The sequence below is a fragment of the Epinephelus fuscoguttatus genome, linkage group LG15 (assembly GCF_011397635.1).
Source record: "Epinephelus fuscoguttatus linkage group LG15, E.fuscoguttatus.final_Chr_v1".
NCBI lineage: Eukaryota > Metazoa > Chordata > Actinopteri > Perciformes > Serranidae > Epinephelus > Epinephelus fuscoguttatus.
In genome coordinates, this window is record NC_064766.1 from 14,457,561 (window position 1) to 14,485,128 (window position 27,568).

At 44.1% G+C, this 27,568-nt stretch overlaps 1 protein-coding gene across 1 annotated transcript; it reads left to right on the top strand.

Moving 5' to 3' along the window:
* Positions 1-9,754: 9,754 nt before the first annotated feature.
* On the top strand, positions 9,755-26,456 carry mpz (myelin protein zero). Its single transcript, XM_049597797.1, is given in 9 exon segments — positions 9,755-9,846; positions 9,848-9,875; positions 9,877-9,971; positions 9,973-10,037; positions 11,547-11,713; positions 15,122-15,335; positions 16,196-16,325; positions 16,828-16,870; positions 22,827-26,456. Coding segments are annotated over 9 exon segments (921 nt in total). The 3' UTR covers positions 22,914-26,456.
* The last annotated feature ends 1,112 nt before the right edge of the window (positions 26,457-27,568 follow it).

Sequence of the window (27,568 nt, forward strand, 5' to 3'; positions counted from 1 at the left end):
GTGCTTTTGTCTGTCTGAGCTGTAAGTGATCTATTGCATTAAATGGTAAGTAAACTGAATCATTTGACATAGACACAGGTGGTGACTGTTTGAGAATTTTGCTTTGCATAAACGTACATACACATAAAAGGGAGACAGCTGCATTAAAAACACAAAGAGCTGTTGGACTGCAAACTGCTCATTCTGCAAATAGACTCCCATAACTATAACTTTGAGCATCCTACCAGTGGTGCCACACTGTCTACTCTAGGGATGGTAACGTCTGTTTTCCACAGCTTTGGTCCAGGCTGAAATATCTAAATGTCTGCTTGGCTAGCTTAGTGACTTTTTTTCTTTAGTGACACCATGAAGTTGACATTTGTTGTTTTGGGTGAATTCTCTCAACGACTATTGAATTGATGGCTCTGAAATTTGGCAAACACACATTCATATCTCTCTCAGGATGAATTGCAGTCACTGTACTGATCCCCTGACTTTCCATCTAGTGCCATCTTCAGGTCAACTTGTCCAATACTATGCAATATAATGCTTGCAAACTACTTTCCATTGGCGGCAACCCTACTTTGTGTTAAGCCCATAGTCTGTGAAATAATGAACATAGCTACTGTGATGTCACCCTCTGGGTTGTGGACAACCATTTTGAAGCCTCAAGCTTGGTGTTTCTGAGGCCACCATCTTGGGTTTTTGGAGCCAAAAGTGACCAAATGTGGACAAGAGGGTGGAGGAGCTGTGGAAGAGTGAGGGGTGGATCTGACTCAAAGATTGTAGTGATGCCTTGCAGACAGTCTATCACTGAAACACCCCCAACCTTATATATGAGTAACTTAAACCCTAATAAAATGTAAATGAAAGACTCATGCCCCGTGCAGTTGTCCTGAATGTTTAAATTAGCTCTTAAGACCAAAACCTGTTTTCGTACCCAGCTGTAAACACACTCATTTCTGGTGTAAAGTCGGCCATTTTAAAGCTGGGGTCTGTTGGGTTTGACTCACTTCTGGAGCCAGCCTCAAGTGGCCATTGGAGGAACTGCAGTTTTTGGCACTTCGTGTTGATTTCATTTTCCTGCCAGCATGGCTGTAGGCTCTTGTTTTGTTCTGCGTCTGATTTGTACTGGGTGATTAGTAATGTGACTCCAGTGCAGCAGCAGGAAGTTGAGCTAAACAACAAGATGCAGGAAATAAATTACATGCATTGGTAGGCTGGCATTTCTGTGGCTGCTTGTGTTGTTTTGTTTATGAACATTTCCAAAACAGGCATTGAATTAATTAATCTAAAGATAGGGCTTAAATGGTATCTGTTGCATTGATGTCACACAGATCAGGATAGCCTAACCAATAACCCTCATATTTTGTTTTTGCTTGGATGCTCCAAGGCACCCTGGACGACATGGACGACCGCGATATTTCCCGGTTCTGCTCTACCCTCATTTCCACCATGAGCCAACAAAGTCATTTTATGTTACAATAAAAATTTGGGCAAAATTATCCCTCACCCTAAGTCATTTATGTTGGCTCATGTTTTTTTTCCCTTCAATTTTGGTTATTGTGAAATTGGTATGAGACTTCATTCTGAGTGGCATTAAAAAAAGTCTCAAATCTAATTTCCCCTAAGCAGCAGGAACCCTGCCTCCATTGAAAAGAACAAATCTTTTGGGTGAACAACCTGAACTGAATCACCTTCTGAAACAATCTGCTCATTTCTCAGTTCTGCCCTCAGTCAGTTGCAAGCGAAGATGTAAGGACTCACTGACTCACTCCTTTTACTGCGAGGGAACATGTATAGCTGAAAGTTCACTAAACGTGCCACAGAGTGAACATGATCCCTGAGTGATAGACATTTGCTGAGTTGCTTAAGCTGGTTCCTCTCCCTCCTCATGTCTTGAGGTCTCGAAGCGGTACCAAATATTTTACTTTGGTGTTGGGAAAATATATGTGCTGTAGGAAATGGGGTAGAACTCGAAGAAATTGTACCAAATATTTTATTTAATAATTAGGTGTTGGGAAAATACACCTGCTGTGCCTAGCAGAGTAGCACTTCAGCTTTCAGTTGGCTTTATTTATCTTAGTTCTCAGTTCACTATTTAGCGAGCTGAGCTGAACGTGTTTCAGTACAGTGAATGGGACTACGCACAGTTGGAGCTCTAGTCAATCACCGAACGATTTGATGAACAAATCTTTCGAATGGATCTTTTTAATGAACATATTGTAGTGATTCACTACACTGAAAACAACTGCTTTGCCCATCACAAGTGGCTGCGAAGAGGCATACATCAAGTGTTAGGTTTAAAGCACTGGCTTGTCTGTGGCATATTTGCATGTAAAGTTTTTCCACTTTGCGGTGACCCGCACTGTATGAGGCATGTCACTGTTTTCACATGCCGAGTGGCTTGCATTTCCTATACTGGAGTGCTTGTGAGGTCACTATTTGTTATGCTATCTCGGTATGCAAGTATGCATACAGCACGGCTGGTGGTTTGCCTATTATTTGTGTGTGTGGGCCGTGTCCTGTGTCTGCTGAAGGGGAGTTTGAGAAGGACACCATTGTGGTAGAATAATCATGGAAATTCCAAATCCAGACCCGCCTGCCCTTTGCTGTCTGCCACTGTTGTTTATCCCTACAACACTCTTATTTTTCCATCAGTTTTCATTCACTTCCCCTCATGAAGATTTAAAGGTGTTTTTATCCCCCAGTTTGCTCTTGAAATATGTCTTTTCTCCTGCACACTGCTTTGGGTACTTCTGACACTCATTGTGAATACCGTCATCATATCACGTCTATTTTTTGAATAGAAACAAGGGACCTGCTGGTGTTACTAAAATCTGAATTTCAAATGGCACTTGTCAGCTGTACTGTTGCCTTAGAAGTTGGCTACAGCAAGCAAACAGCAAGTGTGAGGGATGGAAAAGGCCCTAATGGAAATCAAACAGGCAACAGAGCATGAAATATTGAAAATGCAAATATGTAATGAATTCAATTCCATATTGTGTGTGCTGTATGATTCCGGCTTTTGTTGTGAATTACTCTGAAGGTTGACTGCAGCAAGCGTCTTCTAATTTGTATACGTGTGATTGTGTAAGTGGAGAGGAAGTCACTCTGAGTCTTTGTGTACCTTTGTGTTGAGACTAAGTGCCTGCACGCTGAGACATTTCTGTATCTGTTTCCTCTTTTGTGCAAGTGTGAATGGGTTTGTTTTTATCTTCTCTGTGAAAATGTGTGTGCCTGGTTAACTGCCCGTGTTTGTGTGTGTGTGTGTGTGTGTGTGTGTGTGTGTGTGTGTGTGTGTGTGTATATATGTGTCACTGATGTGTACCGAGGGGGGCAGCTGGCGCATATCACAAGCCTGCGGGGCATTGCAGCACACTGGCCTCCATCTCCACCGAGGTCCTAGCCCGTGTTCAAACAGCTGTGTAGTTAGTTCACATCAAGTCACCCGTTCAGACCAGGTCCCGCGGGGGAAATTGCATTTGCAAACCTACCTGCTCGCCGCCTCTGTTGAGCTGTGCTTTGGTACATGTTAAGAAGTGGCCGGGGGCTTTGGGTTGTGGAGCATGATTTATAAAAAATGCCCCAGAACTGATCTCTGGTGTTGTGACAGATAAAAGGCAAGCTGAAGATGGTTACACATGTGCTGAAACGACCCCTGCTGCGTTCGTCTTTAAAGTTTTAGGAAGTGTCCCCTGAAGCAGGGTTATGGATTACCTCCAACTGCAAAAAAAGGGGGGCATCTATAAAAAATGCCAGGTTTCACCTTTCCCTGTCCTTTTGTGTCCCTCTCTCTTCCCCCACCCCATTCTCCCACATAAGCTATCTGTCTTGTTCACAATACCCCTTTCTCCACCCTGAGAACAATGCGTTTGTTCTCCTCCACCTCCTCCTCCTCCCATCTCTCCATCCCTCTCTATCCCTCCATCCATTTGTTTGGTGCTCTCTGTGACATCTCTGCCATGCCAGGCTATGAAGGAGAGAGGGAGGGACAGACCCTGCCATTGTCCCTGGCCGAACCCACAGAATATCAATAGTGTTTTTCTTGAGCGGGAGGGCCGAGCGTTGGCCAGTAACCTTTCGGATTTGATGATGTCAGGCCCCCTCTTTTTTGGGCCCTTTATATGATTTCCCTCGTCCTCCAGTCTCCACTCTAACAGGGTATTAGGTCCTCAGCATGAGAGACAGTGCAGGATTGTGTGCACTGTATGACTCATCAGGGCACTTCATCAGCTCAGTTCAACTAGTACAAGTTGTGTGCAGCTGCGCCAACAAGTCCTCCAAGGTAAACGAGAATACATTGTTTGTAAATGTCCTCCGGAGTGTCCTCCACTTATCAGAGCCTTCAAAAAGCTCACATTGTTTAAAAAAAAAAAAAAAAAAAAGAAGTTTTGTTAACAGACTCTGCTGTGGTTATGCTTTGGTTAGGTTCAGGCGAACAAAATTAAAAGTCTGAAATAGGCGCAGCAAAGCTTTAAAGGCAAACATTTGCATGCTGACATGGTCACAACAACAGTGCTAACATGCTGATGTTAAGTAGGTATAATGTTTGCCGTGTTCACCATTTTTTGTATGTTAGCATGCTAACATTTGCTAATTAGCACAAAACACAAAGTGTAGGTAAGGCTGATGGGAATGTCATTAGGTTTACAGTTATTTTATCATAAATCAAAATATTGGATCAAATGAAATTTTGACTTGCTACTAGCAATAGATGAGAAGTACAAAGCAGTAGGATTCAACTTGGGACCATGAATGTTTGTACAGAGTTTTATGGTAATCCAGTGACTGTTGAGATATTTCAGTCTGGACTGAAGTGGACCAACAGCCGTCTTTGTTGCTCTATAACGTCACCTGACTTACTCCTTTGCTCCCAACAGAGTCAGCATTCCCACAGCTGCTAGAGGTCTTTGTCACTTGATCATAAAACAAGTTGTTTTTGAGCATTTGCTGAAATGACTCAATCAGATTCATAGGCAGCCACATTTCCTGCAACACGCTAGCTAGTGGCAGATAATTGACCTCTAAATTGGTGGTTCCTGACCTTTTTTGTCAGACGTACCCCTTCATTGACACCACCATTTATTTAACTTTATCCATGACTTTAAAGAAGCTGTATGTGACATCCAGAACATAAATATGGCCACAAACCACCATTTGCTCTGAAAAGATAAAGTGGATTGGAATAGCATCCTGAAAGGACATAGGTCTCTATTCAACATTGGTGGGGACACATGAAAAGACAGGATTGGGGATCCTGTGCCAGAAAATTTTGAATGTGGAAGTGTTTACTCAACATGAGAATTTAATTTCTAATTCAAATTGTAATTTCTTTTTTTTCTTTTTAAATTACTTAAGCTACTCCACAATAGAGTCAGCCAGGGATGACGTTTTTCTGGAGACTGATCCGGAAGTAAGCATCACACTGGTTCCCTCGCCATTAAGTCTATGGGATTTCTTTCCATTGGATTTTAGATTATTGTTGAAAATAAGCTCTGTGGCGACAAATAATAATACTTACATGTTTGTATCATCAAGATAAGCTTCACAAATGAACACCATTTTCACTATTATAGAATGCTAAATGTAATCACCAGGGTCTGTATTCACAAACATTCTGAGAGCACTCTCAGAGAGCTCCTAACTTAGCCTAGACATTTTTAGTAGGGAGTCTTAGCTTAGGAGTGATTTAGGAAAGTTCTCAGAGCAACTCTGAGCAAGGAAGAGACAAACTTTTACCTTAGGGAGGAGGTGTGGTTGACCATGTTGCTAGGTGTGATGCTTTTTTTAACAGGTGTGATTGGTTGTCACAGACACACCCTTTTGTGAGCCTGCAAGGTGTTGTCATTGTTAGTGTGATCATTCTGCTGATGGAGGGTTGAGACAGATCCAAGTCATCACTGCTGCACTGTTGCATTTTTACAGTTTTTATTAAATATCTTATTATCGTGATCATTTTATTTCCAGTGTTATAGCGTTAGCTGGGAAATGTGTGCATATCCCAAATGACATCAACCACAAGTATTATCCCTGCATGATCTAATCTGTAGCATTTCATTTACTCACTGTCATCCAGCGTTTGGAGAATATTTCTCCTTCCTCTTTGTCTTTCTGACATTTTCTCCTCCGATTAAGAAACTCTTAAATCGCTTAAAAGTCCTCCTCCCTGCTCCTAACAGTTTTTGACCTTCAGAGCTCTTTTAAGAGTGAAGACACTTTGTGAATAATTTGTATCTTAACAAGGACCTAGTCTTAACTTTAAGGGGAAATTCTAAGAATTTTCTTAGAATTTCGTCACTAGGAGCAACTCTCAGCACTAGGAAGCTTTGTGAATACTGCCCCAGAAGTAAAAAGCCAACGTTAGGCTATAAACAAACTACACTGCCATTGCACGACCTAATGTCCCCACCATAACAAGACGTAAAGCCATGTTCAGTGCAGCTCAGCATGATGACGTTCTATAGTCTCATTTAGCTGCTTGTAAGCAACCCCCCTTTTTTTAGACACGTAGAATGTTCAGAGTTCACGAGTGGGTTATTTACTGATGTATTTTAAGTCAAGGAAAAAAAAGTGAAACTCTCTTAAGTTTGTGTGTTAACCACAGAGCTTATTACAGGCATCTAACCAAAACGCCCATTCAAAAAACCCATTGACTTTGAGATGAGGGAACCAGAAGTGGTAAAACGATAACTTATTTCTGGCTTTTAGGACTCAATTCTGGCAGGCTATTTCTCCATGTTTACCCAAGCAACTGTGGAGGCCCCCCCCCACACACACACACACACACACACACTCCTGTGGGTTACAAGTACTCCTGATTGGGAATCTTTGCTCTAAATCCCTATAGATAATACAGACACTTCCTTTTTGTGGCATATTCCTACTCTAGATCTTTATTTAGTCAGCAGGCTTTAAACGTGTGTCCTATTAGAAAACCTAGATGGCATAACACTGCTGTATTTATATTTAATCCTGCCTTCTAGCCTTAACTTTTGACAGTTTTCTGGCCAATTGCTTGCCATGCCTCATTTGCCTTATTTGGTTATGGAAATGTTTCGCTTGATTATCCAACCCCTGCAGCAAAACTGTGAGCCGATCTAGTCGTTTACGAGACTACTTTATGATTGGTTTATGATGGCGGCGTTTTTTGTTGTTCCCCACTTGTCAGTGCTTCACTTTGGCCCACACTGAGAGGCTTGTGCTTAAGGGGGTAAGACTGCAGTGCACTCCATTGGATCATTGTTGACGGTCATTAGTCTTATGACCTTCGTGTGAACCAGCCTGTGGTGTGCATCTCCTCTGTCTCTCCATTTCCCCTGTCTTAAGCAGCTAGAAACCCTCCAGCCGTTCAATCTCAAAGGCGCTCTCCATTCACAGAAGCCCTCCACATTTCGAAGAAGACATTCCCCTTCTGCACATCTGCCAGCCTTCCTTGTGATGAGGGCTGCACTCAGAGCTGTGACAAACATACTCAACATTGCAGAAAAATTAGACATGGATGGAGTTGACAAGAGCCCCTAACATCTACAGCTCGGGATGCTTTCCCAGACTGTGATTATCCCTGGTCTTTTGAATGTGCGCTTCGTATGTTTTTTTCTGCTGCCATTGGAAATAATTCTACGTCAAAGAAAATTACAATATCACAAGAAAATATGCTCTGTAAATTTCTACGGGTGTCTAATGACATGCCCTCACCAAATGCAACTGAGACCACTGTCTCAACCCGTGAAAACAAGCTTGATGAGTGATGCAGGCAGACAGTTGAGATGGTTTCATTCACACAGTGGCTAAAGCCGGAGGTACTTTGCGTATTCAGTCATCTCTAATAACACCAATTGATATGAAGCCTTGTCCACCTCAATATCACTAAAGTGCAGCTGAGGACTCATGTATAATTTAGCAAAAAAATCTCTAAATGGCTCTACAGATCGACTTTTCTCTGTCTGTTTCTCATTGGTACCTCTCTCCCCCATTCGCCCCTCTCCTCTCTGTATAATTTAGCGGCAGATAAGCTCTCCCTCTCCTACATTAGTGTGCTATACCACTGCCAGCTGAAGGAATGGGGGCCTTCGCTCTATATGTGATACAGTTTCTGCCTGCCAAGCTCAGCCGCTGCCGCTGCCACCGTCACTCGGTGCTGACGAGTTTGGGTGCCTGCCACATTCTGCACCTGCCAGGCTCATAAAGAATCCCCCTGTTTCTCTGGGGCCCGAAGGCAGGATCTGCCATAATTGTTAAGGATGTCGCGATTTAGACGTTCAAGCCAAAGCTTAGACAGTTGATGGCGCCAACAAGTTGGCAGATGGTCCATTTTGTTCAGCTGATCCGTCAGCAGGGGTATTTGAGGTGTTAAGATGAATGAGCGGTTGCGATTTTTCACAAGTGGCAAGAATTTATGCCGTGGTCTCAAATGTAAGCAAAAGTCGATCTGTTGCTAAATACTTTGAGTGCTGTCTCGGCCAAGAGCCCCCCTTGCAAAGGAAATCCAGCATGGGAAACCTGGATAAGTAGGCTCAATAAAATGACGAAGTGAAGTGGATGAAGTGAACGTCCTTGTCAAGTGCCTCCTCTTCTTACACTCTCATCATATGTGCAGTCCCAACGGGGGGTAGGAGGAGTCAAATCATGACTGATATGGTTTACACTTCATGTTGAGAATAAGTGAATTCAGCTTGTGTGTTTGCTGAAGCTGGAAGAAAACCGCAGACCATTAATTTGTGCATGCATTCACTATTACGATGCCAGCGGCTAAATTAATGCATATTTATGACATGTGACAAAATGATGGAATGAGGCTTTTTAGAAATGAGGGTTTTGCAGAAATTCCACTCCAGTGTGTCCGCTCATTTCCACCGCTGCCTCTTTTCTCATTTTGTCCTGCGTCTGTATCTGCCACCATCTTGGTCTCATGTCTGTGTGTCTTGTCCTGTCCTCATATCAACCCATCTATATATAGCAGGTCTGTCCCCACACTCTTGCTGTCTGTGTTACTGGAAAAGCGGGGAGTGGGCGCTGCATTTTTGAATACACAGCTTTGTCTGGACAGGAGGAGAAAACGAGGCAGCGCAAAAGAAAGGGAGAGGGCCGGAGAGGAAGAAAGCGCCATTGACAGACGGGCAAACACCAGTCAGCCCCTGTCCCCCTCTCTCTCCATTGTCTCCAAGTGCTAGACGTCAGCAAACGACAGGAATCTGGAGAGAGGGAGGACAGAGAGCAAAGAGTCGGTGCTTTGTTTGGGCCGCTGGCCTCAGACCCGGTGAAAGTGCAGGGAGAGGAGAGAGGGGTGAGGCATGGGGACAGAGGAGAGAGCACTGGACTGACCTCGCAGCAGGATCCCCCCTTCGTCCCCTCCTCCTTCACTGTAAACAGACAGAAACAGGCCTCCCACCACTCCACATGTAATATTTACATATGAGCAGTGATCACATACAGAGCGGCTGCAGATGGTCATGATTCCCTGTCACACGACCTCGTTAGCGCCTACATGCTAAGCGTTGATTAGCATTCTCTCTCAACTCAGTCACATCACGGCGAGGGTGTAATCTCGCACATTACATTCATCACAGTGTAATGCTGCACAGAGTTTGCAAATTCCCCCCAAGTTGCCCATTGTTTACCCAATTAATTCACCAGTTACTGTACGGCGCAGGTGCCTCTCGCCTGCGTTTCTCGTCCACTTCAAAAGATAATGTGTGTAATTTGTTTCAATGAGGGTACGAAATGGAGAGAAATAGCAGGATGGGTGGGGGTGGGGGGGGTGTGGAGAGGAGGAATGGGCCGGGCTGGGCCTGAGCGAGGGGTGTGGTTGGGTATAAACCAGGGGACAGTGGGTTTTCTGTTGTTGTCCAGTTTTGAAGCCCTCTGTCCTGGCGTCCTGCACCCCTCCACTCCACTTTCTTTCTTTCTCCTCCTTCCACTCACACTCCCTCCAGAGTGGGACTCTTCCTCGACAGGCTCCTGTCAGGTCCGCAGCATAAGTCTTTTGGGAGCTCCCTAGAAGCCAGAAACCATGCTGACGTTTTTGGCGCTGGCGTCGGTTGTCCTCCTGGGAATAGGTAAAAAAAGAAAGACTGAATCTTCTTTGAACTGTTTTTTTTATTAAGTTTTATTTTGAGGAGGTCTCAAAGACACCCACAGTGAATTTCATCTATTGAATGCGAAGATGTAGAAATTATCTTTCCACTGATGTGGGGTGAAAGGTTAAATGAGAATATGATGAAGAGGGCTTTTTCTGTTTTCTTCTTCAGTGCTTACTTGAAAACTGATGGACTTGATGATATAAAAAGAGGTCAATAGGCTTAGTAGGGAATTAATTGATCTCTGTAATATCTCCCTGTACACCGGCTTAATACTAGACTAAAACAATTAAATTAATATCTTAACATTTGCTTATTGATTCAATTAAAAAAAAAAGCCTTTAGGACACCTGTAGAGGACATCGTTCATTCTCAGGTGCTTTATGCTAAATGACCCAGCACTGTACATCTGTGCTCCTCTTATAAAGCAGCTGGCCCTAAGCTTTCAAAGTTAAAGAGTAATACCATGACTTTAAAAGGGAGGGCTGGCAGACGTTTTGCTCTCAAGCAGACGGCTTTCTGTGCTCCCCTCCTGTCAGATATTTGCAGTTTTTGTCAGAATTTTAATTAAAAATGTCAAGCACGATTTCATCGACAAGTTTTGCGGGGGCTGGCAGCACTAACGGTGTTCGTTCAAGGTCGCTCGCAGTGAGGGCTGTGAACTTTACTCTCTGGGTGTTATAAGAAAGATGGCACCAAGCTCCACGACACTTATGGGCATTAGTGTTAATGTAGCTTTGAGAATACTGTGACTCATTGGTGGCCCATTCACACATTTTAAGGGAAACATAACAAAAAAATGATGTTGTTCTGGCTGATGTTAGAGTGGCAGGGCTGTGCAGCTCCCAGGGGCTTTGGTGGTTGTTTGAGATGCTGAGTGCATTTTCGAGGGAAGTAAAATATTGATTTTGCAGCCAAAACCAAATTAACATCGATCATTAGATATTATTCGAGCATAAACAGCGCACATGATTAAGCCAACATAATCCATATTAATGGAGAAAATGATGTTCCCCTTTGACTTTGAGAGACTAGCACCAATATTCCAGTAATAATCCAAATATTTACCAAGTGCATGTCTGAATCAATGGTGGATCTGACACCACTAAATGTGCAGTTTAACCGTGTGTGTGTGTGGGTGCATATCTAAGTATTTGGGATTTATTTGATAGATTTATGGGTGAAAAGTTGTAAACGAACAAACTGACATTCAATACAGGGTAATACCATCAGAAATATAACAGAACAAGAATATGTTGATTAGTACTTTACACATAAATGTCCTTTTATGTCCAGGCATGTAGACAACTGTGCAGGTATGGTTTTGTTGCTTGCTTTCCTCTAACAAGCAGCTTTTGCAGGTTGCAATTCTGATCATTTCCTGTGACTTTATAGTCAAGGCAGTATTAAATCAAAACACATTATCTTGTGATGTGGATAGGTGGGTTTATTTGTGAATGAACTGTATCTACCTGCTGTGTCTCCCAGTACCTGAGCAGTCCCAGGCTATAGTGATTTACACTGGCTGGGAGCGTCACGCCCTCTTGGGCTCCGACATCCGGCTGTCCTGTTCCTTTTTCTCCTGGCGCTGGACCTCGGAGGATGTCACCTTCTCCTGGACATACAGGCCTGATGGCTCCCGGGACAGCATTTCTGTAAGATTCAAATTCTCTCTCTCACACTCACACACACACACACACACACACAGACACACAGACACACAGACACACACACAGTCTACTTATTGATAATTGTGGTACGAGATAACTGTACTATCATCTGATCTGTCATCATCCTGTAAGGAAAATATGCTTTTACAAGACAGTTAGCTGTCACAGTCAGGCAGCCTGCAAAGCAATCTTTAAATCTCTGTAAAATTAGTCACATCCACTTTAAAGCTGCACTTATTGAGATTGTCATGGAACAAACTTAATGCAAGCTCTTCAAAAAGTTCATCTTTAAGCTCATTGTTTTGCTTTTACAGCCCATGGCTTTGCTGTTTTGATTTACTCTCATGCTGTCATCTGTAGAAAAAGGCTCTGGTAAACCTCCTGTATACTTCTTGCTCAGCACCAAAGTGCAGACGTACAAAGTTAGTGAGTAGTTTGTGAACATAGTAAAGCATTTAGCAGCTAAAAAGCCAGACATCTTTGCATAAATCATAAAGGGATGGTCCACCTTCCATATTTTCCTAAATGAAATTCTGATGTTATGTACTCCCACTTAAAGTTAACCTTTTTTCTCAGTCAAGAAGCTTCAAATAAATATTTAAGAGGGAATTACAAACAAGTCTTTTGCAACAACAGCACTAGAGACTCGGCAACAATGGCTGCGTTTTCTACCAAAAGACTTTTTTGTTTTCACCATCTCCGCCCCTACCAGTCACGAAGAGGAACAGAAATTTAGTCAGAGAAGGGGGTGCTGTACTGATGTCACATGACAGTGTTTCTGAGCAGAGCAGTGCTTGAAACAATGAGCTGATCAATTCGGGATCACTTGCAGACTTGTTTTGTGCAGCTTTAATATCAGGATCTCAGGAATTTAAACATGGCGGATCATTTTCTCTACAGGATTCATGAATTTTGAGTAATTTCCAGAGCACTCTCACTGAACAGAATACTTGTAAATCATCAGAAAGGAATTCTGGTTTAATCCGACGCATTCGGGACTGTGTGAATGTCTAAAATGTCATCACACACTTGAGTAATACTCAATTTATTCTGACACACAAGTGCAGGATTGGTGTATTAACTCCGAGAAGGAAACAACAAGCGCACAGAAACTTTCTCTCCCACTCCTCCTGCCGCCTCACCTTCCTCCTGCTCTTTAATTTCGCTCTCCCTGCCCTTATCGTCCTGCCATCTCTCTAATCTCTCTATCTCCCCGTCCTGACTGCGCCTCCCTCTGTCCACCTCCCTTAATCTCCTCCTCCCCAGCCCTGCCTTCTTTGTCCCTCCCCTCCTCTCTCATTATCTTCTCCCCTCACCTCCTTCGCTTCCATCCATCTCCCGCAGTGCCCTCACTTTGAAACTAGATTTCTCTTCTCTTTTTTTCCCACTTATCTTCTGTCGCTCATTTCTTTACCCGCCGGGACAGATTTACAGTTTCATATGTCTATCTGTTTTCATGGTGCATTTGTCCTTTCAAATGTCGTATTTGATTTCCAACACGTGTGTATCATGTGAAAAGGCTGTTGTTCATTTCATGGATGGCTTTCATAGGCCTCAAACCTTCAATCAGACGTGTGCTGACAGTTTTATTTAACTGTTTCACAACATATCAACCAAATTTGACCTTGATGCTGTGGAGTCTGGGACATCAGCACTCAGATCAGTTAGCTTTTATTTTAGCTGTAATCTGCCATTCACCATTTGTGGGGCTGGCATCATTCAGCATTTGTCATTAGTAATGGTCTATTATAATAAAACAGTATTTTTTTTGGGATAATTACCCCTTTTCCATTAAAATGAAATATATTATATGTCAAGTCAGTTTTATTTATCCAGCCCAATATCACAAATCACAGATTCTGCCTCTTTACAATATGTGCAGCACACAGCACCCTCTGTCCTCAAACCCTCGCTTTATATGAGGAAGAACTGTCCAAAGTCAAGCAGCCACAGACGGCTAAAAATAAAATTGGCAACATGTTGACTTCAAGTGTAAGATGTGTAGGATTAAGGGGGATATATTAGCAGAAATGCTATATAATATTCATAACTATGTTGTCATTAGTCTATAATCACCTAAAACTAAGAATCAATGTGTTTTCTTTACCTTAGAATGAGCTGTTTATATCCACATATGGAGCCAGCTCTCTTTCACAGAGTCTGTCATGTTCTACAGTAGCCCAGAATGGACAAACCAAACACTGGCTCTAGATAGGGCCATTCGGGATTTACTGTTTTGGTGTCGGCAACCATAGTTCTCCTTCAAGTTTCAATTGGTTGCAATCTGCAACCTCACCACTAGATGCCACTAAATTCTACACACCAGACTTTTAAAGCTGCTTTGATTAGTATTTTTTAAATCTATCAAGTGTTATGTGAAAGTTCTTGCTCTTTGTGTAACAGGGAATTAATGACACACTTTTGGGGAAGTGTTTTAGCGTCTTTCAGCTAATTGATTTGGGTTTTCCAACCCTCAACTTGACTGTCTTGGTCCACTCTCTGCTCTCTTAGCGTCATTTCAGCTGAAAAACGCAGCTGTTCAGTGAAAAAAAATAATCCACTGTACACTACTTGTCCAAGGCCAAAAGGCAGACAGATGATGTCAGTGGCTAGCAGTTAAATGTGATGGAATATTTAAAAGTGTTTGTGGAGACCAAAACAAAGCTAAATGAGTAAATGTTGGACTTCGCCAGGTGGACAGAAATGCCAATGTTGCCCTGCATTTCTAAAATGTCTAAATAAGCTAACACATTTGCCATATCACCTTTATAGGGTCATTACAGCTTGTTTCCACCACACCCAAGTGGCCAAAACATCTTAATAAGACAGTGACCAACCGCTAATATGGGTCAAAGAGATTCAAACAGGATCATTCCTATAGAGACACAGTTACGCCGAAAACTATTTAAAACTACAGTTATTCTGTTGTTTTTTCTTAACTTCTTAACTGTTCTTTGCCTCTTGGTAACCCATCTGTTTCCAGCTGGCTACCTGAGGCTGGTGCTGTGCACACATTCAATCATGACAGGAAAAAGAAAGTCATTTTCTCTCAATGAAAAACATAGTCTCCTTGAGCTTATGACAAACTGCCAGAAATGAGCCAACGAGATGCAGCAGCCAAACTCAGTGTTCCTCAGCCTGCCTCGTGTCGTTTACTCAAACAACAAAAAACAGTTATGGCTGCTGGTGATGGAGACAGAAAATGAATGTGCACAGGGAAAGTACCTGTGGTCGAGCCACCCTCATCAGGTGGATTGATCCTGCCTGGTCACTAACGCCCCTGTCATGCAACAGCTGTACTGTATTTTGAGTCAAATGCAGAAGTTACTCTTTAGAGTGATTGTGGTGACCCAACATGCATGAACACAACAATGCCCTGTCTGTCCTTTACAGATCTTCCACTACACTGGCGGTGTTCCCTATGTGGACAACAAGGGCCCATTCAGGGACCGGCTGGAGTTCGTGGGAAACCCAAGCCGCCGTGATGGCTCCATCTTGATCAAGAACCTGGACTTCAACGACAATGGCACCTTCACCTGTGACGCCAAGAACCCCCCTGACATAGTGGGCCGGCCTTCCAGCGTCCGCCTGCTGGTCTTTGAGAAGGGTGAGATGAGGGAGGGTGGGAGGGGGAGTACAGTGACTCCTGCGGGGTTTTCTCAGCAAAATCAAATTCTCCCACTATGTAAAGTATAATGTCTGCATTGTCTTACATCTGTGTCTGCTCATAAGCCTTCCACTGAGCCCATATGGCATATTTGGGGGAATTTTCTTCATCAGAAGCCAACTGTTCTCAATTGTTGTTATAATCATTCCAAACTCCGCAATTAATCTCAATTTACACTGTGCATCAGACTAAAGCGAGCACTGCGTTCAGACCGGTCGTCGCACTGCCTCGTTTAGAATTCCTTGCACCTCCTGTTAAATGAAATCAATTACAATTTTATCTCTTTCTCTATTTGAGATTGCTATCACTGCCTCCCCTTCACTTGTTTTCTCCCCCTTCTCCTTGCTTTCTCTTCCTATTTCTCTCTCCTTTCCCCTTTTCCATCATCTTCCACCGTCCTCGTCCCTTCCCCCACCTTCTTCCTCCGTGACTCTATCCCTGCTCTCACCTTTATTCTACCTTATCTCCCCTCCTCTTCATCTCCCTCTCTGCCTCCACTGCACTTGTATTCTCCATCTTTCATTCAACCTTTATTTTACCTTTGCTCTCCTTGTCTGTTCTACTTTCATCTCTCTTTCCTTCTAGCTTTGTTCCCTGCCTTCCTCCTCTTTCCATTTCCTTCCTCCTATGACATCTTTTCCTGATCGCTCACGTTCTTCTTTCTTCCTATCTTCCTTTTCCTTCTGAACACTCCCAACTTCTCGCTGTCACTTGCTTTCTATTCATCCTTATTATCCTCGAATTGTGTGCACCTTCTAACACTCCCTCCTCTTTTCCTCTTCCTCCCCTCCATCCAACAGTGCCCATCCAGGCTGGCGTGATCACTGGGGCCATCATCGGGGTGGTGCTGGGCCTGCTGGTTCTCATCGTGGTCATCTACTACCTGATGAGGTTCCTGGTGGCGCGCCGTGTCTTCAGCCTCAGTGTCAGGTCAGTGCCCGGCCTGTGGCCGGCGGCGCTCTGCCAGTCAGGTTTGTGCCAGGGACTGGAGCTGAAGCCGGAGCCCATCCCTGGCACCGACACCTGTGTGGCCAAGCTGGCATAGCTGCCATGCCACAATTTGATTTGGTTAGGTGTGCAAGTTTTAGATTTGAAGTAAGTCAGCTGGAAAGAGACGGATAATCATCTCTCATCTAGATTTCATCTAAAAATGGCACTGCATAGGTCCAAAGCAAGATGATTAAAAGTGGTGAAGCGTAAGTTTCTGAGTAGATAATCCACCAGATCATGAAGATGATGGATCCATCATCTTGCTTATACCTATCCAATTTTATAAGATTGCATCTAGCTCCTGGGGGCTGTGTTTGAGACGGGGCCAGTAGATTAAGTTGATGTTCTCTTTATGATGGCTGCCAGGCAATGCTGCCCTGTGACCACTGGAGGGAGAGATAGATTCGACATCCTGACATTGTCTTTCTTTTGTCCCCTCCAGCAAACATGGCAAGAAAAAGAAAGAGGGATCACAGCAGAGACAGGCAAGTTCCCTCCTCTCCTTCCTGAACCATCCCCTCTTCTCCTCCCTCTGTCTCCTTTCCTCAAACACTCCCATCACATGAACACATCCAGTCGACACCACCGAATGCAACAGCTTGGTTTGCTGTCATATTCAGGCGCTAAATGGTAAAATGACGTCCTTTTTGGAGAGATTACTATAGCATTCAGTGTTAGGCTCAGGAAACGTGTTGTCAGAGGGAATATTCATCTATTCTGTTGCAGTGCTGCCACACAATAGCACACATCTAACATGACAGTGCATAACGGCACAGTTTCATAATCGCATTCACCCAATGCCAGTCCAAGCAGCTCCAACATGTCCGCGCACTTAGCCGACTTCTCCTCAAAGCAACATATCAACAACAAATAACATGTCATTCAAACTCTGCCCTGGAAACACTAATAACAGTGTTCAAGCTGTTAAAATTCGAGTGCCGTCTGAGCGTTGGAGGTGCTTTACAGCCCATACTGTCCCTCCTCTCTCTCTTTCTCTCTTTCTCTCTCGTGGCCCTCACCCCTCCTTCAGCTCCCTCAGGGGGGCCAAACAGCGCAGCGCGAGTAAACAGCCACGGGGCAAAAATCAAACCAGCTACTGTGAAATGGCCGAGCAATGCTATTGCTGTGTTGAATGGGACTGTGATTTGCTCGCAGTGGGAAGAGGGACGGGAGCTGCTGATTTTGCTCACTGGGAGTCAAATGAAAATCACTGGGCCTATTATGGTCTGGGCTGTTATCAGTGGTCTTACGCTGCTACACGCCAAGGATTTGGGGTATTTTCTCTTCCCCTATTCCTCATGGGACTGTGATAGCCTCAAGTGGTGGATTAATCAGACATTTTGGTGGCTTGTATTCTTTTGTAAATACAAGGCACCAGGGCAAGTTCTGTTTGATTACTCTGCAGTAAAGTGGGGGCTGGATGGTTGCGGGGGTGTATTGTAATCGACTGTATGCCTCGCCTGCTGATAATGAACAAAAGGGAAGTCAAGGGATTTGGGTTCAAGGCATTTTACTAAATCAAAAAATCAGCTTTGAAATGAGCGATGCGCAAAGATATCCAGGGCGGAAGCTCAAAGGTGTTATTGTGACAGCGAGTCATTTAGCCTCAGGTATAAGCTAATGTAAAGATGAGGGAGCAGCGGCGGTGGTTGGCGGGCTTCCGCCGGCAGTTAGGAGGCTCAAGCCTAGGGGGCGGCACCAACAAGGGCCAACCCATTCCTTCTACCTCAAACAAGTGCGCTCATTCTCATCTCCCCGGAGCCCCTCTTCCTCCCTCTGTCTTCTTCTTTCCTTTTTACTGTCGTGTGATTGTCAGGTTGCTCTTGAGCTGCAGTCAGTTGCTCTCAAGTGCCTGCGGCGGGTGACAGTGCATATATGAATAAATAACTCGCCGCCAAAAGGACACTGGAATATTTGACAATGTTGTCATTTATAGTTACTCTCCCGCAAGTCTCAGCTTGGAAGAAAAATGTTCCATCTGAGCTCACACTCCCTTATTTTTTATTTTTATTTATTTTTTTCCCCCCTCAGAGCTGATTCCTCTCTTGTAGCTGCGCCTCACACAGAGGACTCGTGGGATTTTATAGTGCGCTCATAAGTGGTTGTTTGATCAAATAGCCCTTATTAGGAGTCTCTGCTGACACAACACAATTTTGTATCAGCCTCACCATCTTCGTTACTTTCCGTTTGCTGGGCTTGCACTGCAAATCTCCAAAAGGCTGCGGGTGAGGGAGTGAAGGAGGGAGTGAGCGAGACAGAGAGACAAAGGAGCCCTGTGGTGTGTGCTACTCCCCATTAGGTGGAGTTGTGGGAGAGGAGTTTACCCCGCAGCCACACACATAAGAAAGCTCACAGGAATGAACACACACACACACACACACACACACACTGTACTGGAATGATAATTGAGTGCACTCGGTATCGATCTGAGCTCACACGCACGCACGCACACACGACCCACCCATTCTTCTTTCCATCCCCCAATTGCCCCCCCCCCCAACCAACCACCCCAACTCCACTTCACTTCACTCCCTCCCTCGCTCTCTCATTCACATTCCTTTTTATCCGATCCCCAGTCTCTCTACCTCTCTTCAGTCGCATCCTCCTCTCCTTCCCCACCTCCCGCCTCTCCCTGCCTTTGACTTCCTTGCTGACCATGAGAAGCATCTATCTGTCTGTAATTCCCCCTCTCCTCTTCCCTTTTTACTTCCTCTCTCGCTCTGTCGATCCTCCCTCACCCTCCTCCCCTCCACCACCACCACCATCACCACCTCATCACCTCCCTTTTCCAGTCTCTCTCCCTCCTCAGGTGTTCTGGGTTCTGATCAGCTTCGGTTCTGGACAGAAAATCACTACCTCTCACTCCTCATCTACCTCTCACTCTCCCTCCTCACCTGTCACCGTCTCTCTTTAGTATGCAGCAGGGGACGCAGCCACTTACTTCCCTATCTACCTCCCCACCAACCTCCCCACCAGTCCCTCCTGTTTTGCCACTGTACCCACATTTCCTTTGAAGTGTGTGCAGCCCCTGTAACAAGGGCAGCTCTGCATTCTGCCTAAGCAGGTTCGAGTGTGTTTACGAGGCAGCCCCGTCATTAGCGTGGGAGCTCTGCAATACAGCAGAAACTGAGCCTACCGTGGGATGCATAATGGTAAACAATACAATGATGTATGAGGGAATGTAAGTATGATCGAAGGTAATGACACCGGATGGGCTGCACAGCTGCCCCGTGGAGCCGGATGTTAGCTGCAGCGTACGCCTCGATTGCTGTCTTATCAGAGCGCGTGCTGCTTCGGCACGGTGCATCATTAGAGATGATAAATTTTCTAATGCAATCAGTGGGGTATTATTAGCCGAAGCTTCAGTGACTAGAGGCAGCGTCTAGTGTGCTTTCCACCGTTGACTAACCTGATGTATTAGAGGATGTATTTCATTCTCCAAACCCCAGATCCAGCATGCATACTATTCACTCGGACTGTCCTCTGCTGTAACACTTTACAGCAGTGTACTGGTCCCATAGTCCAACCTGTGGAAGAATACTAAAAGTACACAGTGTTGGTTAAAACCATTACATATGAGGGAAGTTTCATTAAGCTCCGTCTGAGTATTATCGTGCACTTGTGATACTTTTCAATAGGTTAACTCACAGGTTAATGCACTGGAATACAGCTATTGTAAAGTTAAGTGTTACCTTGACCTTATCTCCACTCTGTCCAGTCCGTCCTGATGGATTTGTTGTGCTCAAATGAAGCCTCACTTTACTTCCTTCCTCCTCTTTCTTTTATAGATTTCTTCTTGGATGTTTTTAGACATTGCACAGACAATATACAGAATGAGTGGGAGTGAATGGATGAATTATATAAGTACGAGTTAGATGAATGGAGGCTGAATGTGGGCCTTTCTTTTAAAAATATCACATAGCCAGTAAAGCAGATCCATCCTTGGGCATGGGCAGAACAAATTCTTTATTCCACTGTGAACTTTAATAATTAATTTAATAGCCCAGTTATGTAATTTGTAAACAAATATTTCATTTCCAGGTACTTCCCCTCTCTGAATGTGATGGGGTATCAGGCCTTGAAGTGCAGCTAGCTCTCAAACAATTTCATTTTTCACCTTTTCATATAAATGTTAGTGTCGACAAGTCGAAATGTTTCACAGACCCAGTGTGAGCATGGATGCATGGATGTGCTGATCTGCAGGACAGTCATCACTGACAGTCGGCGTCTAGGTTGAAATGGGGTGAAAGTTTTGAGCAAATTTGATTGTCAACAGAATGAGCCCCAAGAGACGCATCATCTTTTTTTGAAGAGGGTCCTGACAAGACGTTGCTTTTTTTTCACAATTTATGCATTTTGACAATTTATGCTCAAAGACATGAGAGGGAGAGACACAACAACAACAAAAACAACAGAATTTGAATAACAATGGCAATCTTTAGAATGACACTAAGTCTGAGGTTAAAAAATGAACTTAAAAGCAAGAGCAACTTAATTTCACAGATGAAAAAGGCTCGATTTGAATAATTCAAATGAGGTTATAGATTTTATGTGTAGTGTTAAATCTGCAAACAGCCTTTTAATGACTGTATTTCATTGTGTTGCATATCCCAACTACACTGAAATATAGTTATCCAAATGATGTTTAAACCAAAGTTAAAATGTGTCCCAGATGCAGTGGTGGAAAGTAACTAAGTATAGTCATTCAAGTACTGTACTGAAGTACAGTTTTGAGTTACCTGTACTTTACTTGAGTATTTTCATCTTATGTTACTTTATACTTGTACATTTTTACTTTTTAATCCTCTACATTTATTTAATAACTTGATAACTACTTAGTTTGCAGATTCAGATCATTAATACAAAATATAATCAACAACTAAATAATGATGGAACATTTTAGATCAATATAAAACTTTGTTGATCCCTCAGTGAAACTGACAAACTACTCTGTAGTGTGTATATCTATAAATAGTCAAAAAGGAGCTCCACCTTTACCAGCTGCAATATTAAAGCAATGATCACATTAATACATCAGTAATTATAGTCAAGTAATATAGTATTTGTTATTCTTAAATGGGCCATTCTGCTTCCCTGGGTCCAGACCTTTAAATCCACCCAATCCACCAGGTTGACTGACTTGTCTGGCATTGTGACATGAAACAGTGGTTCATCAATTAAAATAAAAACGGCAGAGGGACTAATGATTAGCCAATCAGCACCATGGGTGGGTCTAACACCAATGTGAAGTGGTACACCGTATCGACAAGATTGATGTTGCTATCGAGGCTGTTCTTAATCGACATGTCTTCTCAAAATTGCCCGATACGGTAGTTTGCTTTCCTTCGCGCTGCGTCATTCTTAAAACCCCGGCACAACAGATGGTTGGCATGGCTATGAACCACTGTCTACTTAAAATTACCTTAGATCCAGGTAATTACGTTGGTTTTGAGTGATTGATTAGGGAAAATTGAACCCCTCTCCCCCACAAAATCAGTTATGCAGGGTGCAATCTCAGACTGAAGATGGAAACACAGTGTAATGAGTTGACAATTCTGTCTGAATATCAGCCGACCATTCAGCATAGCAAGTACTTTTTCCTTTAGGCATTTTAAGTGTATTTTGCTAATACTTTTCTTCTTCAGTAAAAATGCAGGACTTTTACTTGTAACAGATTATTCCTTTACTGAGGTATTACTACTTTTACTGGAGTCAGATATCTGAGTTCTTCTTCCACCACTGCCTAGATGTCTAAAAACTCTCTTTTTAGTCAAATTTATCACCACTTTTAAAATGTTTATCCACAGACTGTTAAGTTAGTTAATGAATTACTTAGTGGGAACTTTTTCACTGTGACAAGAATCACACTGAGGGAAAACAAGAGCTATTCTGTCTGCAAGTATCTCAAATAGTCAGATCTCAATAGGAACCTAATCTGGTGTACACTGTGTGTGTGTCTGTGTTTGTGTATGAGTGTGTGTTATTGATCAATTGTCACTTAGTTCTCACAGGTGTATGGAGCCTACCTGCCACTGTGTCCCATCCTAACGCATGGTTACCTGTTTTGTCACCCCCTTACAGCTCTGGACACCGCCCCCCCTCACTTGCTACCCTCTCCCCTAAAAGGACTGTCTCTCTACCTCCTCCCCCCTATCTGTATGTCTGACTCTCTCCCCCTTCTCCTCCTAAATGTGTTTTTCTCTCCTCTTCACACAGCTCCACCTGTCCTGCTAACTCCATCTCTCATCCTCTCACCTCTAACGCACCCATCTCACCCCTCCTTCCTTCCCTGAATCCTCGTTCTCTCTCTCTCTATCTCTCTGTCTTTCTTTCTCTCTCTTTCTCTCTCTCTCTCTCTCACACTCCCTCACGCTCCTTTCCTCCTGAAGTGACTCTCCTCCCCTGTTCTCCCCCCGACCCCCTCTCCCTCCTCCCCCACAGGGCCCCGTGCCTCCCGCCGAACCCTCCAAGGTGAAGGCGGCCGCCTCGGAAAAGAAGAAGCAGGAGTCTCGCAAGGATAAGAAATAGGATACGGGGAGGGGCTGGGGCGGGCTCGTCGACCGGCTGCTCCAGCCCATACACCTGGCGGTGCCGATGGTGCAGTCCAAGCCGCAGCAGCAAACCATAGCCAAAAAGACAGACAGGGTGGTGGGAGGAGGGGAACAGGGCACGGCCCGGGTGCTGATGACCATCGACCTGGAGCTGACCGGCAGAAATGGGGAACAGAGACCCGGTGGTGAGGGAGGGATAGGAAAGTCCGAACCGGTTGGCTTCCTCTCCCGCCTCGTCAACCAGCTCACCTTCAAAAAATAAACCAATAGGGAGGCGGGGGAGGCCAAGGGGGGAGGGAGCAATCAAGGATAAGAGAGTGGGAAGTCTACTGAGGAGACAGCAGGAGAGTTAAACCACAAACCTACTTCACACCCACCACAACGCCAACCTGAGTGCCTGAATAAATGAGTCAAATCATATCTGCTCTTGTCACAGGCTGATGACTGTAGACGCAGCTATATGGGCCGAGATCTAAGATGTCGTGATAATCTCTTACACCAGCCGGCACCCCGAGTACTTTTGTCAGGTCATAAGATATGCCATTTGAAGCGAGACCCTAAGACGGCTGGGTTTGATAACAAAATCTAAAAAGCTGCTCCCCGGGTTTTGCCTTTCTGGTTCCTTTCATTGTGATCCTATCCACAGAAAAAGCTTTCTCCAAGTGCGTCCGATACGCATCACGAATCCCAAGCTGCGGGGACAAGCCAATTTGCTTTTTTTTTTCGCAGGCAACGTGTCAAACTCTAACTTTCTCCCCTCGCACTGATCTTCATTCTTTTTTACTCTCCAATCCCATTTCTTCCTCTTTCACTGTGAATTTCCTGACTTTCTTGTTAATTCAAATTACAGAAGTGATTTATATGCTAACTGCTCTATCCTGTTTCTCTTCCTCTCTCACTTCCCTTCCCTCTTTTCTTCCTTTTCTCTCTCCTGTAGATAAAGGTCTGACTTCTCCATGACTGCCTCCACTCCTCTAGTCTGCTCCCTCCTTTACTGCCCAGCCTGATGCAACCCCCATTATTTCCCATTATCTCCTCTCTTTCAAGACAGCACTGGCTGTAAGAATAGTCCTACTATATCAGTGGCAACAGCGTCAAATAATTTTTACAACGGCTGATTGGAGACTCTGTATGCACTCATTGGGCAAACTGTAAAACTGTTTAAGGCCTAACAACGCACATAACTTCCTTAAGAGGAACCCGAAAGACATCCCTCTGTGTTTAGAGTCCCCTGAATCTTCCCCCTTAATGTTTACGACTCAATCACACACACTGAGCGGAGCTGTGAGTGCACTCTGGACTTCAGATAGAGAAAAAGAGAGACAGAGACGGAGAGGAGAGTGATAGTGGGAGAGAAATATGATTCCTGCTCTCAGCCGGCGTAGATAGAGGTTCAAGCCCTCGAGCTCGGGGTGATTCAATCCTCTCACATTTGAGCTAATGGAGGTTGTCGCCGTGTCCCTGCCCTGGCTAAAGGGGGCTATTTCTGGCCCTATAAGTGCGTACGGGCTTACTGTAACAGCTGCACATTTTTCAGCTAACAGGGGAGGGGGAGCGATAAAGAAAGAGGTGAGCAGGGTGGATGGGGGTGGGGGGGGTGCCCGCTGAGCTGTTTGTGCCTGAGTGCATGAGGCTGTCCGCTGTTGACTTGACGGCCGTCGACTGACGACCTGGAATGACGTCACGGCCCGGAGGGCTGACGGATGCTCTCAGGAGTCTTGACAAAAGGGGCTTACCAGGAAGAGGTGCAGCTTCTGTGCTCTCAGAGTTATTTTAGGTCCAGTTAATCCGCTTGCACGTTTCTCCTCGCCAACCCAGGGCTAATTATTTTAGCACGTGCTGGTAACGAGATATCTCTCTCTCCATCTTCCTCTCTCCCTCCCTCCCTGCCTCCTCTGCTGTCTTCACTCCTTTGTTATTCACTCTTCATCTCTGCTCCCATCTTGGGATTCATCTCCTCCCTCCAAACCCTTGTTTCGTTCTCTCTGTCCTTACGTCTTTGGCTTCCTTCATCTCTTCCTCTTCCTGTCTTCTAGTGACTGTGCACTGCATTATTCCCCCACAGAAAAGGCCTATACACAATCCACTCCACTCTTTAAGCCTCTCCTTATCTGACTGCCAGGCCTACAGCTCAATGCTCTGCTCCTCTTTCCTCTCTCTTCTGTCCTTCCTACTCCTCGTCCTTCTTCTTCTCTTTCTCAAACTCGATGACGGACATCTCTCTCCCCTCCCTCCGGCTTGCCCAATGATCGACGAACGCCCTCTCGCTTGCCCTTCAAAGTGCCACCTCCCCCAAAGGCATGTTCCCCTGCCAGCCCGCCTTCCCTTCTTCCTCCGACCCTTTACTGTCTTGTTTCTGCTGGTTCGAATGCCAAAATGCTCTCCTCTGCCCCTCACTGGCAAAGGACGGAAACACATGGGCAGAAATCCGCCTTTAGTTCTCACTGAAGACGCCAAACATATATAATCTAGCTAGCTCTCTTCCGGTCGCAAATACGACGCGTGTTTTATGTATATGTGTGTTTAAAAATGAAGATTTGATATAAAGCAAAAAAAATAAAAACAGTATGTCACCCTAAGTTAAGCAAATAATGTTTTCTGAGACATTTTTTACATGTGTACAAAAAGAAAACACATGGAGAACATGTTTATCAAGGCAGGGAGGAAATGTAATTGTATTCAATTGAATATGTCATTATATTTCTGACCTTGTGTGTTATGTAAGGTACTGTGTGGCTGTCTCTCTGGTGCACATTTTATTCCGAGACGATTGGAAATCGAGGTCGTCGTGCGGCGTCGGAGAGAAGACGAGGGGTGGATAAGGGTTCGGTTAGCCTCAGATTCAGCGCGATGTGGCTGGGGAGAAAATAAAAAAAGGGGGAGGAAGGTGCTTGCTGTGGGAGAACGCTTTGGAGGAAGAGACTTATCTGGCGTGTTAAGCCAAGCCAAAAATCCATATGTATCACCACAGATAGAGTCGGCTCTTCCCCCAGAGCTTTCTTTTAAAGGTGCTCCTTCCCCAACCCTGAGCCAAAGATGGATTGCGATCTGCGTGCTTGATATGCAGGGTGGACAGTGTAGACTTGAATGTTCCTTTAAAATTCATAACGGCAATGGAGGTGCTAAAAATCCACATCTTTATAACTGGAGATCTGTTTCACTAGTCGCTGTTTAACTATCCAGTCACGTGGATTAGTTAGAATGTTTTCTTCTTTTTCAGCAAAGCCACACAGACACCTGACATAAGACAAACAGCATTAAAATGCCTTTTAAAAAAGTGTTTTATATGTATTATGAACTGTATTAGTCATAGTTGCACAATAACCTTCCTTTATTTGAAATGACTGGAGCTTCTTACATTTTTTTACATTTATTTTAATGCTTGTGATAATTCCAGAGCACTAACAACTTTTGATGACTCTGTATAATATGTTGTAAAGAGAACGTAAATAAAAAAAATTAAAGCCCCAAAGCGCGGCTGTTGTCAACAGAAGACAAAGTAAACCCAGCTGAAAATGTCTACAGTCGTCTTTTCTTTCCGTTCCAAGTCCCAAGCATTGTGTGAATCTGTCGCCAGCGTCTCTGCCAAGACATAATTTCATGAACTTTTCAAAAGAAAAAACTCCTTCCAAAATGAGATATCCACTGTTCGAAATATTTGAATGCTCTGATGGCTGGCATCAAAGTAAAGCGCATTATGACACAGCGCCAGCCTTATTACTACAGCTATCTACAGACATTTGCATACACAATAGCTACATTATAGAGGAGGTAATGTGGATGTTTTAGATGCTGAACTTAGACCACCAGGTGATGTTTTTCTTATACATGCAAAAGGAATTCAGTTTTGGGGTTAAACTTTGAAGCATTTGCCTCACAGCAGCAGGTGAGGACTGAAATGATCTCACCTCACTGTGCCCTTTGTTACCCAACTACCAAAAAGTAATGATGATGAGCTGAAAATAAATGCTCAGTGACCATTTACAACCTTTTCACATTTTACAGGGTAACAAAATGAGGTATAATTTTCAGAGAGCCTTAATTTTTTCTGACTTAATAGGCAGGCTGGGTTCAGTGAGCATACATAACCTTTTCAGAAATGCTCTGCTTCATATTCAGACAGTTACACTCAAATTACAACCACAGTCTTTAACTGATGACCACTGAACTGCTCAGCTGCGGCACCTGAATGACTGGCTGAGAGGGCGAGCTGAGGTGCTGTCTCTTTTGATGCCACCACTTGGAGTCACCAAAGTCAGACACGTCGTGTCTTTATAGTTATGATGTGTACAATTTATGTGATTGTAGCACCTTTGAGGAAATGGTTTGACATTTTGGGAGGTACACATATTGGCTTTCCTGCTGAGAGTAAGATAAGATTGATGCCACTCTCATAACTGTGCTTCATGGAGACTATTAGCTGAGCATAAAGGCTGTAAGCAGGGAAAAGCAGCTAACCTTGCTCTCTTCAAAGTAAAAAAAATATGCTGAGCAACACCTCTAAAGCTGACTAATTAACATGTTGAAACTTTAACACAATCAAAAATGTGAAAGAGATACTTTGTGGCTTTAGAGGGATTTGTGTAACTATATCCTGACAAACGACAGCCGCGTGAAGTGACTTCCCAGACT